The sequence below is a fragment of the Daktulosphaira vitifoliae genome, unplaced genomic scaffold, assembly GCF_025091365.1.
Source record: "Daktulosphaira vitifoliae isolate Bord-2020 unplaced genomic scaffold, ASM2509136v1 Scaffold_3, whole genome shotgun sequence".
NCBI classification, from domain to species: Eukaryota; Metazoa; Arthropoda; class Insecta; order Hemiptera; family Phylloxeridae; genus Daktulosphaira; species Daktulosphaira vitifoliae.
Genome location: NW_026099574.1, coordinates 36561650 through 36575898, shown reverse-complemented (window position 1 = coordinate 36575898; position 14249 = coordinate 36561650). Strand labels below are relative to the sequence as shown.

Sequence of the window (14249 nt, the reverse complement as noted above, 5' to 3'; positions counted from 1 at the left end):
TGATTTTGGTATTTTTTTTTTGAATGTTTATAGATTTTGTGATAAACAAAGTTTAACCCGGTTCGTACGATTACTTCATCATGACGAAATTTGTATTTTGTCATATTAATTACTAGAAGAAAATCAAAAAAATCGTATGGAATATCATGATAGTTTGATTTGTAGTATAGTTAAATTTACATATTTTCATGAAGTTTTTTATCAAGAAATGTCAAGTTCTATTAATAAAAATAATTTAAGTGTTTTGGTTTTTAAATTTAATATTAACATATCAGGTTTGAAATAACTTGATATTTATATTATATTGTTATAAAGTATATAAAATTTGATTACTATGAGTCGTGGTGGTAAGTCAAAAAATGCATATCTTCCTGGAGATTTGGTGGCTTTGGGATCAAAAAGTACTAGTCGTGTTGAACCAAATCCACAAGAAAAAAGAGGCAGTAATTTACTTTTACATAGAAAATTAATGGAATCGAGTATAACTGGTAATTTAATTTAGACATTTTATTTATTGAATCATTATGTATTTGTATAAAAGTATTGATTGACAATGATGAGTGATAGTGCTTAAAAAATGTTTTCAATGGAAGTATCTCACTATATATTAATTTTTAATTTAGACAAATATTTAATCAATCATTTTTAATTGTAAATTAAATTAAATTTTACTTCTCAATTTAATCTTTTAATGTAGATAGAAAACGTGCTGGACCACCTTTAACAACTAATATTCCAACTAAAAAACCAAAATCACATACTGGATCAAATAATTCATCATTTGCTTGGGAGCAAATGTGTATTGATGTTGATTCTATTGATTTTTTTGACTCAATAAGTTATGCATCTCAAAATCAAGAAAATCTTAAAGCTGTAAGTTTTTTACAACTATTCTTCATTTTTTCTGTAGTAGAATCATTTAGTACTACAATCATAGAAATTATAATAATTTTATTTCATTTATTGGATGTTTAAAAATCATTAATTGAGTTATTAATCTTCTCTTTCCTAATAACAATATGAGATATTAGATATGTCTGAATATTCTCATGTACTTTATCATCTCTCCATTAATTTTTTTTTATTCATTATTGTTTTATTGATATTTATTATTTATTTTTATAGATGGGACTTCTTTTTGGTGTGTTAAAAACCATGCATACACAAAAATTAAAACCAGATCTTTTTTGGGGCTTATTGATTACTGCTCGTACATATCCAACATTATTTCAAAATGAAGAAGTTATTAATGCCTTGTGCTCTATTATAGCATGCCATTCTACTGTTTCTACAAAACAACGCCAGTATAATATTATTTCAGCCGTAACATCAATTAATTTGATAATGGCTACACATGATAAAGTAACTAATTGGCCTGAAGCATTTGTGAAAGTATTTATTGAAGATTCAATGGGAGAAAGATTATGGGTGGATAATGAAGATTGTAAATTTTTTATTGATAACATCAAAGTAAGTATTGATACACGCCTATCTCCTTATATTCCATTGGACTTTTTGGATACTATGAATGCTGGAGAGTCTACACCATCACTACCAGAATTTAATGAAGTAACTGTAATGCCAAGATATAGTACAAATCAAACATCTATTGAACACTTGTTTATTGATGTAGCTAAAGAATATTTGGTTCGAAGACAATCTACTGAAGGAATATCAAGGAACTTATTGAAACTTTTATCTGTAGCTGCTGGAGTTCTAGAGGTTTGTAGCAATTAATCATTAAATTAATGTAATTTTTTAATAGTAATGTATAATAATTAATAAAAGTAAAATTTATAATGCATAAACAAATTATAGGTTCGCTCTATGGTAGCTGGAAAGTTAGAAGTTTGGTTACAAAATGCCAAATTAGTAAGACCAGCTCAAGAACTTTTACTTGCTGTCTGTGTGAATTGTACTTCTCGTACTCAGAGAGATTTTGACATTATATCCACTATTGTTAAAATGAGATTGAAAAATAAGTCAATTGGCAATTTTTATGTATCTTGTATCAAGTAAATTTGATTTGTTTATTGAGATTTAAATATAAAATAATAGTTTAAAATAATTTTTTAGAGAATTAATTACTGCTAGCCCTGCTAATTTACCTGTAATAATAAAAAATGTTGTTTATAATGAAATGTCTACTTCACGCAATACGAGTAATATGTCAATTCTTCAAGTTCTATTTAAAGCAGAACCTGATCAAAGTGCATTACTTCTTGCTGATATTTTCCAGGTTATTATTGAATATTAAAAATAAAATTGTATTTTAAAGTTATTAATTTTGAAAATGGTTAAAAAATATTTTATTAATTGTTTTAATTAAAACAAAATGAATTAAAAATTATTTTTAATGTGTAAGTTATAGTTGTTGAATCTAAGAAAAAACTATTTTTTATAGTTATTTTTAATTAATTTATAATATCATATTAACTATTTTTAGGAGTTACTTGTTCTAAGAGATGATTATTTAAGATCATTACGAGTATTTTTAAGAGAAATTTTTCGCCAAGTACGAACTGATTTTTATTTTTTAACCTTTTGTCAAGGGCTTATGAGTAGCAAAGAGTTAAATAGTACTTCTGATGTTAAAGAAAGAGTATTCACAGGCATAGTTGATTTATTAACACTTTGTATATTTCTAACTGTGTATCCATATATGCGTTCAGAGCGAAAAGACTTAGCACAAGTAAAAATTAAATTAAAAAAAAAGTTATAATTTATATAATATTTATTGTTTATTATTTTTTAAGTTTGAGAAAATGCAGCATGCAATATCAAAAATTCAAAAAGATGGTGTAATTTGGCTCCATGATAATGTTATTAAAATATATCGACCATCGCCTACTGATTTTGTTCATGCATTGCATAAAGTAAAAATAATTTTTATTGCATTAGAAAATTTATTTTTATTCTTATTAATGCTTAAAAATATAAGGTCATAAATACTTTATATTTTAGATATTGTTGATGGAGTCTCCTGATCAATATTATAAATTAGAAAGTTGGCCTCCAGAGCAAGATAGAAGTACTATTTTTAGGATTGCTACTGAAGTTCCTTTATTGCAAGGTATAGTTATAACAATACTTAAAATGGGGCTATCAAAAGAGCATCACTTAAATTCACCAGATGCATTAGAATTAGTTGATCAGTTAGTAAAACGTGCAGCTTCTCTACAAGTTTATCACACTATTAACCCCATTCAAGGTAAAGTTATTAATTATGTAATTAAAAAAGTTATAAATATATAAATATAAAGAATATTAAAACATTTTCAGCTGACAATTATGAATTGTTTGATATTTTGTTAAGTACTTGTGCTTATCATCATCCTGAAAAAATTGAATTACCAGCTGGTTACACACCACCTCAACTAGCAATATCAAATTTGTATTGGAAAACTTGGTTAATTATGTTGATTTACTGTTCACATATTCCTTCAGTGTTTGGAAATCTGGCTTGTCGGACATATCCTATGTTGCGAATATTCATTGAAATGTGCATTACAAATAATTTTTCATTTCCCAACTTTCTTGAAGATTTACAAATGCAGTCAGTTGAAAAACAGAAAATTTTAGAATTTGAATCCTATCTTGCTGCTGCTTCTACCAAAGTCACTATTACTGAACAAAATAGCTTATTATTAAGCCAACTTATGGGCATGGATCCTTTAGGCCCACCTAGACGTCCTCCTCAATCAATTTTAGATCAATTAAGAGTTATGAACACAAATTTACGAATAGGTCACTTACTGTGCAGATCAAGAGATCCTGATTTTCTTTTAGATATAATTCAAAGACAAGGAACTTCACAATCAATGCCTTGGTTAGCTGATTTAGTAAATTCATCAGAAGGATCTTTAAAGTATTAAAATTGATTTATTTCAATTTTGTTATAATGTATTTAATAATAAATATATTGTTAAATTTTATAGTCACTTACCAGTTCAATGTTTATGTGAATTTTTATTAAGCCCCAGTTGTCGCCAACAAGGTAAATTCTATCAACTATTGAATCATTTGAAAAAGTTGCTAATGTATCCAGATACTGATCCTTCTATTAGTTGTGAAGTCTTAGAATATTTTTTGAGGCGTTTAAGCTCTTCTACAAGCCGTCAAAATGCTATATTGGTAATTATTAAATACAGGATAATCTGTTTATCATAACCCACTCAATTACTTACAAAGAGATAAGAGATAAACCTAAAAAATACTTAATAATTGATGAAACAAAAAATGTATGTGACTGAAAAGACCAAAAAAAATTTCTGAACTTATTTTTAATTTATATGTTATTAAGGGGGGGGTTATGAAAAATAACTTATTTTGCATAGATATTATTTAATAATGTGTTAAAATATTGATTTAATTATTTATTATTATTTTTTATCATTATTAAGAAGTTAGAATTCATTTATATTTCAATATTTGTTCAATAAACTTGCTCATTTGATAAATCAAATTATTATAATAAACTGGAAGAAAATGCAAATGATGGAAGATAAAATGTTTTATTTAAATGTGTTGTGATCCCTCCCCCCAAAAATAAAAATATTTTATGCTTCATTAGTTTATCTTTTAAAAATTTGAAGTTTTCTATTAGTGTGTTTGCTTTAAGCCAACATTATATCAAAAAAATATATGCATTGATGAGTTAATATTACATTTAGTGTTAATATATATATTAAACAGTAATTATATAAAATATTTTTAATGATAATTCTAGGGCTTAAAATTACTCCTGAATTCTGCTGATGAAAAAAATATTGATATTGATAAAGTGATTGAAGCTAAAACTGATGTATCATGGTTGTTGACTAGTTTACCTCAATTACCAAATTTTCCTGCATTTAGATCTCAGGTAAACTTTAATATTTTTTACATGTTTTTATTTACACAAAAAATGTAATTTAGTAAAATAATATATTTTTTACATTTTAAATTAGATAGTTAGAGTCATTTTGAAATTTTTTAGATTGTAATGGCATTACGTCAAGCATGTCAAGTAGAAAATGACCCTCATTTAATAACTGCATACTTAACATTCTTGGCAGAACGAACTTCCGAAACAAATAAAGGACTCACAAATGAACAATTAGCTGATATGGTGCTTGATATGGCACAGTTAATTGTTGAAAGAAGTACAGTTATGGCTGCTGTGTTACCAGTATCAACTGATACAGTGACTGTCTTTAATGTTGCTCTAAATTCTCTTGTCAATATATTTTATTCATTTTTATGTAGAGTATGTTAGCAAATTTTATAATACAAATTTAAAGAAAATTTAATTTATATATATTTTTTATCAGGCACGTCAACCATGCCGTCAAAATCATCCTTGGTCTGAGAATCAAGATCAAATTCTTGTTACATGGCCTGGTGGACAAGAGTGTACTCTTCATATTTTAGTTGTTCATGCTATGATAATTTTACTAACTTATGGTCCTCAATGTATTCAAGACCCAATGAAATTTGACCATTTATTGGAAGCATGGTTTCCTTCTGATAAAAAACTTGTTCCTAAAGTAATTACTTTATATTTTGATCATAGTGAATAATATTTTATCCTTTTATTCAATAATCTTGTAGGCTTATTTAGTTGATACATCTGAGGAGGCATTACTTATACCAGATTGGTTAAAACTCCGTATGATAAGATCTCGAGTTCCTAGACTTGTAGAAGAAGCATTAACTGATCTTGAACCCCCTCAATTAATTTTATTCATTCAATCATTTGGTATTCCTGTTGCATCAATGAGGTAATTTAAAAAATTTAATTTATAATTTATGTTTTGTAAATTTTTATATTGTAATTTTTAGCAAGTTACTCGAAATTTTGGACAAAGCTGTGTGTCATGATGCTGAAGCTATTAAAGCAGCTGTTATGGATAAAGCTTATATGGTTCAACTTGTTCAAGTACAACAAAGACGTGGAGCTTTAGGAGGTCAAGTATTTTCATCTATACTAACATTAAATGATGAACCAATGACTGTTGATATTANCTTTAGGAGGTCAAGTATTTTCATCTATACTAACATTAAATGATGAACCAATGGCTGTTGATATTATAGAAAAAACTCAATCAACAAAGGAGTTAAAATTAAATTTTAAAGGTTACTTATTATTAAATTCATTATTGTTTAAAAGAAAAAAACTCAAGTAAAAAATATTTTTAGAAGAGCCATTTGATGTTGAAGATAAAAGCAGTACTATTAATTCTGATTCTTTATTGAAAAAATTGTATAGTTATAAAAAAGTGAATGAAGAATTTATGTCACTTTTACAAGTAAAATTAAATTATAATTTTCTACATTTTATTAGTTAAGATAATTTTTTAACTTATTATTAATTTCAGCTCTTATCACAGGATACTCCCTCTCAAGCCCAACATTTGATTGTTGTTATGTTGAAAAAAATGTTAAAAAACAAAGAATTTGTTAATGTGACTGTTGTGAATGAAAATATTTCGTATCATTTACTTAAAGTTTTAATGACAAAATGGGGTTATAATAAAATATTAATGGCTATTGTTAAGTTAATGATATCAAATATTGATAATCAAAAACATACAAGCATGTTACACACACTACTTACAAGTTATATTAACAAATATGGTTTGTTTTATTATTAATTGATACATTTGTTTATAATTTGGTCATACTAGAAAATTTATATTTTAGATTCCAATAAAAGAATCATAAAAAAACTAAAAAAAAACACAACTCCAGATAAAATGGAAATTGATGTGGTTATTAAAACTCAAAGACGCTCTTTATTTGTTGATTTGCAAAAAGAAATAGAACTAAAAATAGCAGATTTAACTATTGAGCAACAAGTAATGAATTTTTTTAATTGAAAACAATTTTTATTAAATAATCTAATTTATAAAATTTATTTGAAAAGACTAGATGACAAAAAAAATTTCATTTTTCTAATATATTGATTAAAAAAAATTAAATTAGAAAAATCATATCATAATGTTTCAGGTGAATATGTTGTTTTCTAAAACTGTAGAAGATAAATGGGATTCTGTGAGAAATTGTAGACCATATTTATTGACTTTATTGAATCATCATATGAATTGGTCATCATTGGAATGTGTTTTAGACATACTCTTAGACTTGAATAATGTTGAAATGTAAGCATATTTATTAGTTTTTTAAAAATCTTTCAATAAATTAAAGTATTACTTATAAAATAAAAACATATTTATTGATAATTAATTTTATACAAATTAAAGGTTTGAACCATCATCAGTGTTAGACTTAATTTCAGCTATAACTACTAATCCTAAACTATGGCAAGGTAGGGAAATGAATCTCCCGAAAAATAAATCCACTGAAAGACTAATGTTTCTTAATGATGACCAGGTAAATAATTAGCTCCCACTCTTAGTTATCATTTATTCATTTTATTTTTCATAGCACCTGCTATTTTAATATTTTATAATTAAGATTAAAACAACTTATACTAATTATTAAAATGTACATCAAAACTAATTTTTTTCAATTCAATTTTTATAAATTTCCTTCAAAACTACTCTTAAATTATTATTCAAATTTTTTGTTAAATTATGAATTTACTTGTTTTAACTATTTATCTTTATTTAAATGTATATAATTTAAATATTTTTATTATATTTGTTATATTTTAATTGATTATTACTACTGAATTAATTGAGAAAATTATATTTTTTCTTTTAAGGTTACATCATTACTTCTCTATCTGATAGAAGAATGTAGATTGAAACATGAAAATCCAAATATTAGTTGGCAAGATTTATCAACTTTTATGCAAACAAAGTTGTCTGTTTTACTCAATCATTGTATGTCGAAAAATAACTATACACAAATATTTCATAATATACATTTGAAGTACATAAATAGGTAAATTAAAATGACTATAGTTGTGATAAGAAAAAGAGGTGTGGTGTGGTGCAATGGACCTTAGCATTGTTTTTCAACTGTGTTTCTTTGCTGTTGGCTTCTGAATGGGTTTATATAAATTTCAACAGAAACATACACCATTCCCCCTTATTAACTGCCTCTCTATAATAAGGTTATGACAGGTTGATAGCTCTTGTAAAAAATCCTATCATGTAATGTATAGTGGAGCCAACCCCAAAAGTTTGGATGTAGACTATAGAGATAATGATAATAGTTGTGATAAAATATATATTTTATTTAACCATAATTTCATAAGCTTTTTTTATTTATGATAAATTTTTATATATGATATATAAATTTTATACTTTATAATATAAAATATTTTCTAAAATTTAAGTAGTTCAGGTATTAGAATGAAAATTATGTGCTCGAAGAATGCATAATTAAGTATTTGTAGTAATTGCAATATTGAATGATAAATAATAAATATATCATTAACATCATTACAGTATGTGTTAATTGCTAATAATGATAACAATTATTGTAAGTGTGGAGTTTTTAACTTAGTACATTATTGTGCATTTTTTAATTAAATATCTTTAAAAAATTAAATAACTATTTCAGCTACTATTAAAAAATTTGTAAATATTTTCAGTGATAATGTCAAAGTTTTCAAACAAATTTTGAGTCTTGTTTATGCTAATGACCCAAATATTATAAGTAAATTACAATTTTATGGAATGGATAAATTTTTAGATCCAGCTATAATTAAAGGTATTTAGCTTATAGTATTAAATTAATATTATTAATAACTGCATAATTATTTTATTATTAATTAATTATTTAGAAAGTGAAGGATGTACTTTAGATTCAATTTCACATACTGTCGTTTCTTCAATTGTATCTACCAAAATTAAAAGAGAAAAAGAATTAAATAAAAAGATTTATGATTATGAGATTTTGGCAAAAAGATTAAGTACTACACACCCCATTCTTTTCTTAAGGTATAAAGATTTAAAAATAAAGAGTTCTATTAAATATTTTTAGTATAAATATTTTATTTAATATGATTCAAATTGAAAAAATGGTAGAAGAGAGAATGGTGTGAAATATTGAGGGATATATAAATGAAATGTAGAATAGCTGTGTATGGTATTTATAGATTTGGAGAAAGTGTATGATAGAGTACCAAGAGAGGTTTTAAAGTGGGCATTAATGAGAAAAGGAATTCCTAAAAGGTACATTCATATAATATAGATACATATAATATAATACAATTTACTTGTAAAAAGTGTGGGCAGAGTAACAGAAGGTTTTAGGGTAAGAGTAGGAATGCTCAAAGGTTTTGCTTTAATCCCTTGCTTATTTTCTATAATGATGGATGAAATTACTAAAGAAATACAAGGAGAGGTGCCGTGGTGCATGTTATTTACTGATGATATAGTGTTAATAGGAGAAAACAGGGAGGAAATTACGAGGTACGAGTTTGACAAAGGAGAACATGAAGTAGGTGAATGAGGAGTTCAGTGATAATAAGTGAAGTGGTTGGAAGATAGAAAGTTTTAACTATTTAGGATCAGTTGAGCAAAAGAACGGTGGTATTGACGAGGATGTAAGACACAGGATTGAGTGTGAGTGGTTGAAAAGGAGAGAAGCATTTGGTGTGTTATGCGATAAGAGAATTCCAATGAGGTTGAAAGGTAAGTTCTATAATACTGTAATGAGACCAGAAATGATGTATGATTCAAATTGTTGGGCAGTTGATAAGAGAACAGAACAGAGATGAGAATGCTTAGATGGATGAGTGGAGTAACTAAAAAAGATAGGATAAGAAATGAACATATAAGAGGTGTAGCGTTAATAAGATAAGGTAAGATGAGAGAAAATAGACTCAGTTGGTTTGATCATTTTTGAGAGGAGAGATGAATTGGAAGCTGTAAGAATAGTTATGGAAATTTTTTTTGAGGGAAAAAAAAATAGAGGAAAACCAAAAAAGAGATGGAGAAATTTTATTCTATGCGATGTGAGGATGGTTGATTTGTGTGTCGATGATGTGGGGAATTGTGTCAAGTGGAAGTTTAGGACAAGGGAAGTCGTCTCCAAGTAGTTGAGATAAAGACAAGAAAAAAGAAGAAGATGGGTTAAACTGAAATTTTTATTATATATAAAATTTTTAGTGAAAAACTTTAAAACTTTAAAATTTTAATTTTTGTGTTTCAATATAGGAAAAGTAGTTTGATATAGTAATAATTTTATTTTTAAATGCTTTAAAAGAAAGTCTATATAATCTAGAGGGATTAGAACTTAAATTCAACTTGTATAATTTGTTTATATCCCAGATGATGATAGTTATTTTTTGAAATTGTTCTAAAAAATTATTAGATATTTTCTTAAAAATGTTTTATATTTTTGGTTTTAATACTTTAAATGCCAATATGTTTATTTCTCTATGAAAAAAATAACATAAATATCCCTTAATGTTAATACTCTTGGAAATCGAATGGCTTCATTATTTTTATTTTTATTAAATTTTTGTTAAATTATATAATTACCTTGTTTTAATTATTTTATTTTTATTGTAACTACTATTAAAGATAGAGTCATAAGTTTTATGATTCCGAATTCATATGTTACTTAGCTATATCAATTTAAAAACCCAAAATATCCAGAGTTGTTTTGAGTTTTTATTCGCTTTATAATTGCTCAAACATAAATGTTTAAGAGTCTACAATTTCTTTTAAATTAATTGAATTAATATATTTTATAGCTTCTAAAATAATTTAATAAATATTGATATGTTCTTTATTATAGGGTATTTGAACTTCTATCTGCACCTTTACAGAGATGTTGTTATTTAGAATTTAAGGCAATGAAATCAGGTCATCTTTTACTGCTTAATAATATTTTAGATTTAGTAGAGAGCTTGGAACCAACTGTTTATTTACCATTTTATAAAGAAGCTATTCACAAACTTTTTGAAATTTTCCTTACAATTATCTGTGTAAGTATATTATTTTAATTAATACTTATTCATTTAGAATTAATAATTGGTATTATTTAATGCATTTTGATTTAAGACAGCCTGTTCAGTTCAGTTGAGAATGAGTCATGCTGTGGTAACAATGGGATAGGATAACCAAATCTTTTGGAAAGGTTAAATTTAATTTTCCCTCAAAAAAAAAAAATGTTTATATAACAATACATATAATNTTAAATTTAATTTTCCCCTTCAAAAAAAAAAAAATGTTTATATAACAATACGTATAATTTTACTAAATTTCTGAAAAAGTTGAGTGTATGTGCAGTCACTACAACCACCCAATTAACTATTAAATTAAAAATTAAAATAAGTTAAAAAAAAAAAATTACAAAAGATTATGTATGAGTATAACACCAAACTAATGAGTTATCTGATATACGTTACCTCTAGAAAAAAAAAATTATTAAAAAACAGTAATATAGATGTTTATTAAGAAAACAATATTTTTTAGTTCAATATTACTTAATTGTGTGAGCGAAAATAATTCTCATTTTGTTATTTAAATTTTAAAAACCAAAAAAAAAAATTTTTTTTTTTTTTTTGTGAAAACTATAGTTGCATATAAAAAGTATTGATGTAAAATTAATTATTTAATTGTAAAATATTTTTTCTCTTTTGATTCTATAATATTTTTCATTTTAATAAATAAGATTTAGTTCATTTTTTATCATACATGTCTTAGTACAAGAATATAGGATGATTTATAGAAATCATTTAAAAGTGTAAAGTTGACTGATCTATTATTATATATCATATCAATGATTATATAGTTATTGTAAAATTTAATTAATTACCATCTTTATTTGTAGAATAATTTAAACAGTGTAAGTCCTACACGAAAAGAATTTAATACACTATTGGCTAAGTTTGGAAACCGTATTCACAGTTATATTAGTCATAACTCTCAAGATGCAATGGTGTTTATTAAATCGCATATTATTTGGTTTAGGTGATTAATTTTCTTTTATAACTATTTTTATTTTAATGTATAACATTAAATATTTTGTTTATATCTAGTAATCTCATTGAAAAATACAAAAATATTGGAAACCTTAATCTGGTGATCAGTCAAAATGATAAAGTTATTGTTTTACAACCTACCAATGATACATCAAATGACATTCCATATGATAAATTTTTCAATTGTTTTAAAGATTATGGTAAATTATAATGTTTATTTAGAATTGTATAAATTTATCCAAATGCCGTTTGTCAATATGAATTAGACAGAGATACAAGAGAAAAGGGGCATAGAAACTATACCTCCTTCCTAAAAAAATAAATAGAATTATTTTATAAAAAAATTGGTGTCGCACTAACAAAAATAAGGCAATACCCATTCCCAAAATGTCTTCTCTGCCTGATGTGAACCATATATTATATATTTATGCAATTTATACAATAAGTTACTACTTTTAATAAAAAACACATTAAATTATTTCAGATACTGCCAACAATATGCTTGGTGAAATGGAACGTTCAGTTCATCGTACTAATAAAATTTTAGAACCATTTTTGTACAAAATAACTACATTAATAAGAAATCCATCATCAAATTATCGCATTCCATCATTTAGTCTTCTTTTACATTATTTGAATTGTCGAAAAACTGTATTATCAACTAACACAATATTATTACCTGCTATATTGACTGCATTAATATCTGATGATAATGAAGTGTCCAGTACAATTCGCAACAAAATTGATTCATTATCTATGTGTAAAGGTAGTTTACCCTTATATTCTATTTAAATTTATGTAGTAATAGTAATTTTTTTTAGAAATGGCATTGCCTTTGTTATTGGAAAGTTTTAAATTGGGCGTAAACAAAAGTTTGAACACTACTTCAATGATCACAAAAACAATATCCTCAATGAATTTGCAGTCTGGATGCTAAGATACATTTAACATAATCAATATAGTTTTTAATATGTACTATATTTTATACGAAAACTGTTATTTAGAAAAATAAACTAAGGATCATCATAATTTATTATTATATTCCATTACCTCTATTAACTTTCCATTTAACAGTTCAGGTTTCAAACCAAAAATCTTTAATTGATCTTATAAAATAGATTCTAAGTTTTAACATCCTTAAATTATCAATAACCCATACTAAAATTATCCTCGAGATATAAATATTTTTATATTTAAATAAATAAATAATTTTTAATTATTTAACTAATAGGCCCTAGTTAAACATATTTATTTGACTTCTTCAGTTAATATCAAAAACAACATCACAATAACTAATTTTATTGAAATATGTCAAACATAAAACAATTTATAAGTATAATATTTGTTTCACAAAATATGTTAATTGTTTGTGCTTATAAATAACAGTTAGACTTATATCTAATTTATTTTGAATTAACAGTCCTTATAATGATACATTTGAAGGTTATAAAATTAGATATAATTATTATCATTATTCACTGGAATGTATTTTGATAAATTATTACCATTATTTATATATTGTATAAATAAAATTAACTCGTACATTATACATATTTATACAGCATACAAACTAATATTCAATTCAACATTCATAGCTATTCAGTAATAATATAAATTTATATTACATTTATATAATAGCATTAAATTTACTTACAATATTTGTTCCCAAGATTTAAAATAATTAAAAATTGAACTTATTTTTTATGGATTAGTAATTTTTCTATTAGTTTTTTTTTCTTTATTGATATTTTGACAATTTGTCATAAGAACTGTATATGGATTTGTTAGAACATTATGGGACACCCTGTGTATATAATTTATTTTAAAAAATAATCATTTAGAAGAACATAACATAAAATAAATTAAGATTATTAGTACACTTTCAATGGTAACTAATTTTAATAATCTAATTAATACTTATATTATAAAATTAGTCTTCTAACGATAAATTGATTTGATTTAATACACTTAAACATAGAATATTTCTTTAGAACTTTAAGCTTACAGAAATTAAGAATCTGAAAGTTATTACAACTACAATAATTACATACAAATTGTAAAATTATAAAATGAAGAAAATAAGAAATCTTCAAATGAATAAATGACATATAATGGAATTAAAAGTTTAAACCAAAAGGTAGTAGACTACATTTTGATTGAACTGCAATAGAAACAACTAAAAATAAAAATAAATAATAAATAACTAACTAAATTATGAAATATAAAAGAGCAGTAATTATAGTACTTTTAAAAATTTCATTCATTCTTATTCATTAGAAAGTTAGTCTCAATAATTTATAAACAATTTATTCTTAAATATTTATAAAAAAATTGTGATTAAAAAGAAATAAAAAACTAT

The 14249-nt window shown here is 24.6% G+C and overlaps 1 protein-coding gene across 2 annotated transcripts; it reads left to right on the top strand.

The window, feature by feature from the left end:
- Positions 1–41: 41 nt before the first annotated feature.
- On the top strand, positions 42–12919 carry LOC126901953 (integrator complex subunit 1-like). 2 transcript variants are annotated; one of them, XM_050678915.1, is made up of 29 exons: positions 42–488; positions 698–873; positions 1126–1722; positions 1819–2015; positions 2077–2239; positions 2447–2692; positions 2757–2876; positions 2965–3211; positions 3283–3868; positions 3939–4134; positions 4730–4864; positions 4979–5248; positions 5313–5528; positions 5593–5762; positions 5824–5948; positions 6016–6117; positions 6181–6290; positions 6372–6618; positions 6685–6839; positions 6991–7142; positions 7245–7374; positions 7709–7890; positions 8546–8664; positions 8738–8894; positions 10702–10891; positions 11740–11879; positions 11948–12090; positions 12375–12656; positions 12712–12919. In XM_050678915.1, exons 1-29 carry the CDS (start codon positions 335–337, stop codon positions 12825–12827), a joined length of 5823 nt encoding a protein of 1940 aa, XP_050534872.1. In that variant the 5' UTR covers positions 42–334; the 3' UTR covers positions 12828–12919. The 2 variants fall into 2 exon arrangements, with proteins under 2 accessions (XP_050534872.1, XP_050534871.1); XM_050678914.1 differs by having other exon boundaries at positions 6360–6618.
- Positions 12920–14249: the final 1330 nt, after the last annotated feature.

Bases quoted from the DNA above. Each gene is read 5' to 3' on its own strand.
- LOC126901953 (XM_050678914.1), top strand. From the start codon at position 335: ATGAGTCGTGGTGGTAAGTCAAAAAATGCATATCTTCCTGGAGATTTG. The intron at 4,865-4,978 runs GTAAACTTTAAT...GAAATTTTTTAG, and splicing joins TTCCTGCATTTAGATCTCAG to ATTGTAATGGCATTACGTCA. The intron at 10,892-11,739 runs GTAAGTATATTA...CTTTATTTGTAG, and splicing joins TTTTCCTTACAATTATCTGT to AATAATTTAAACAGTGTAAG.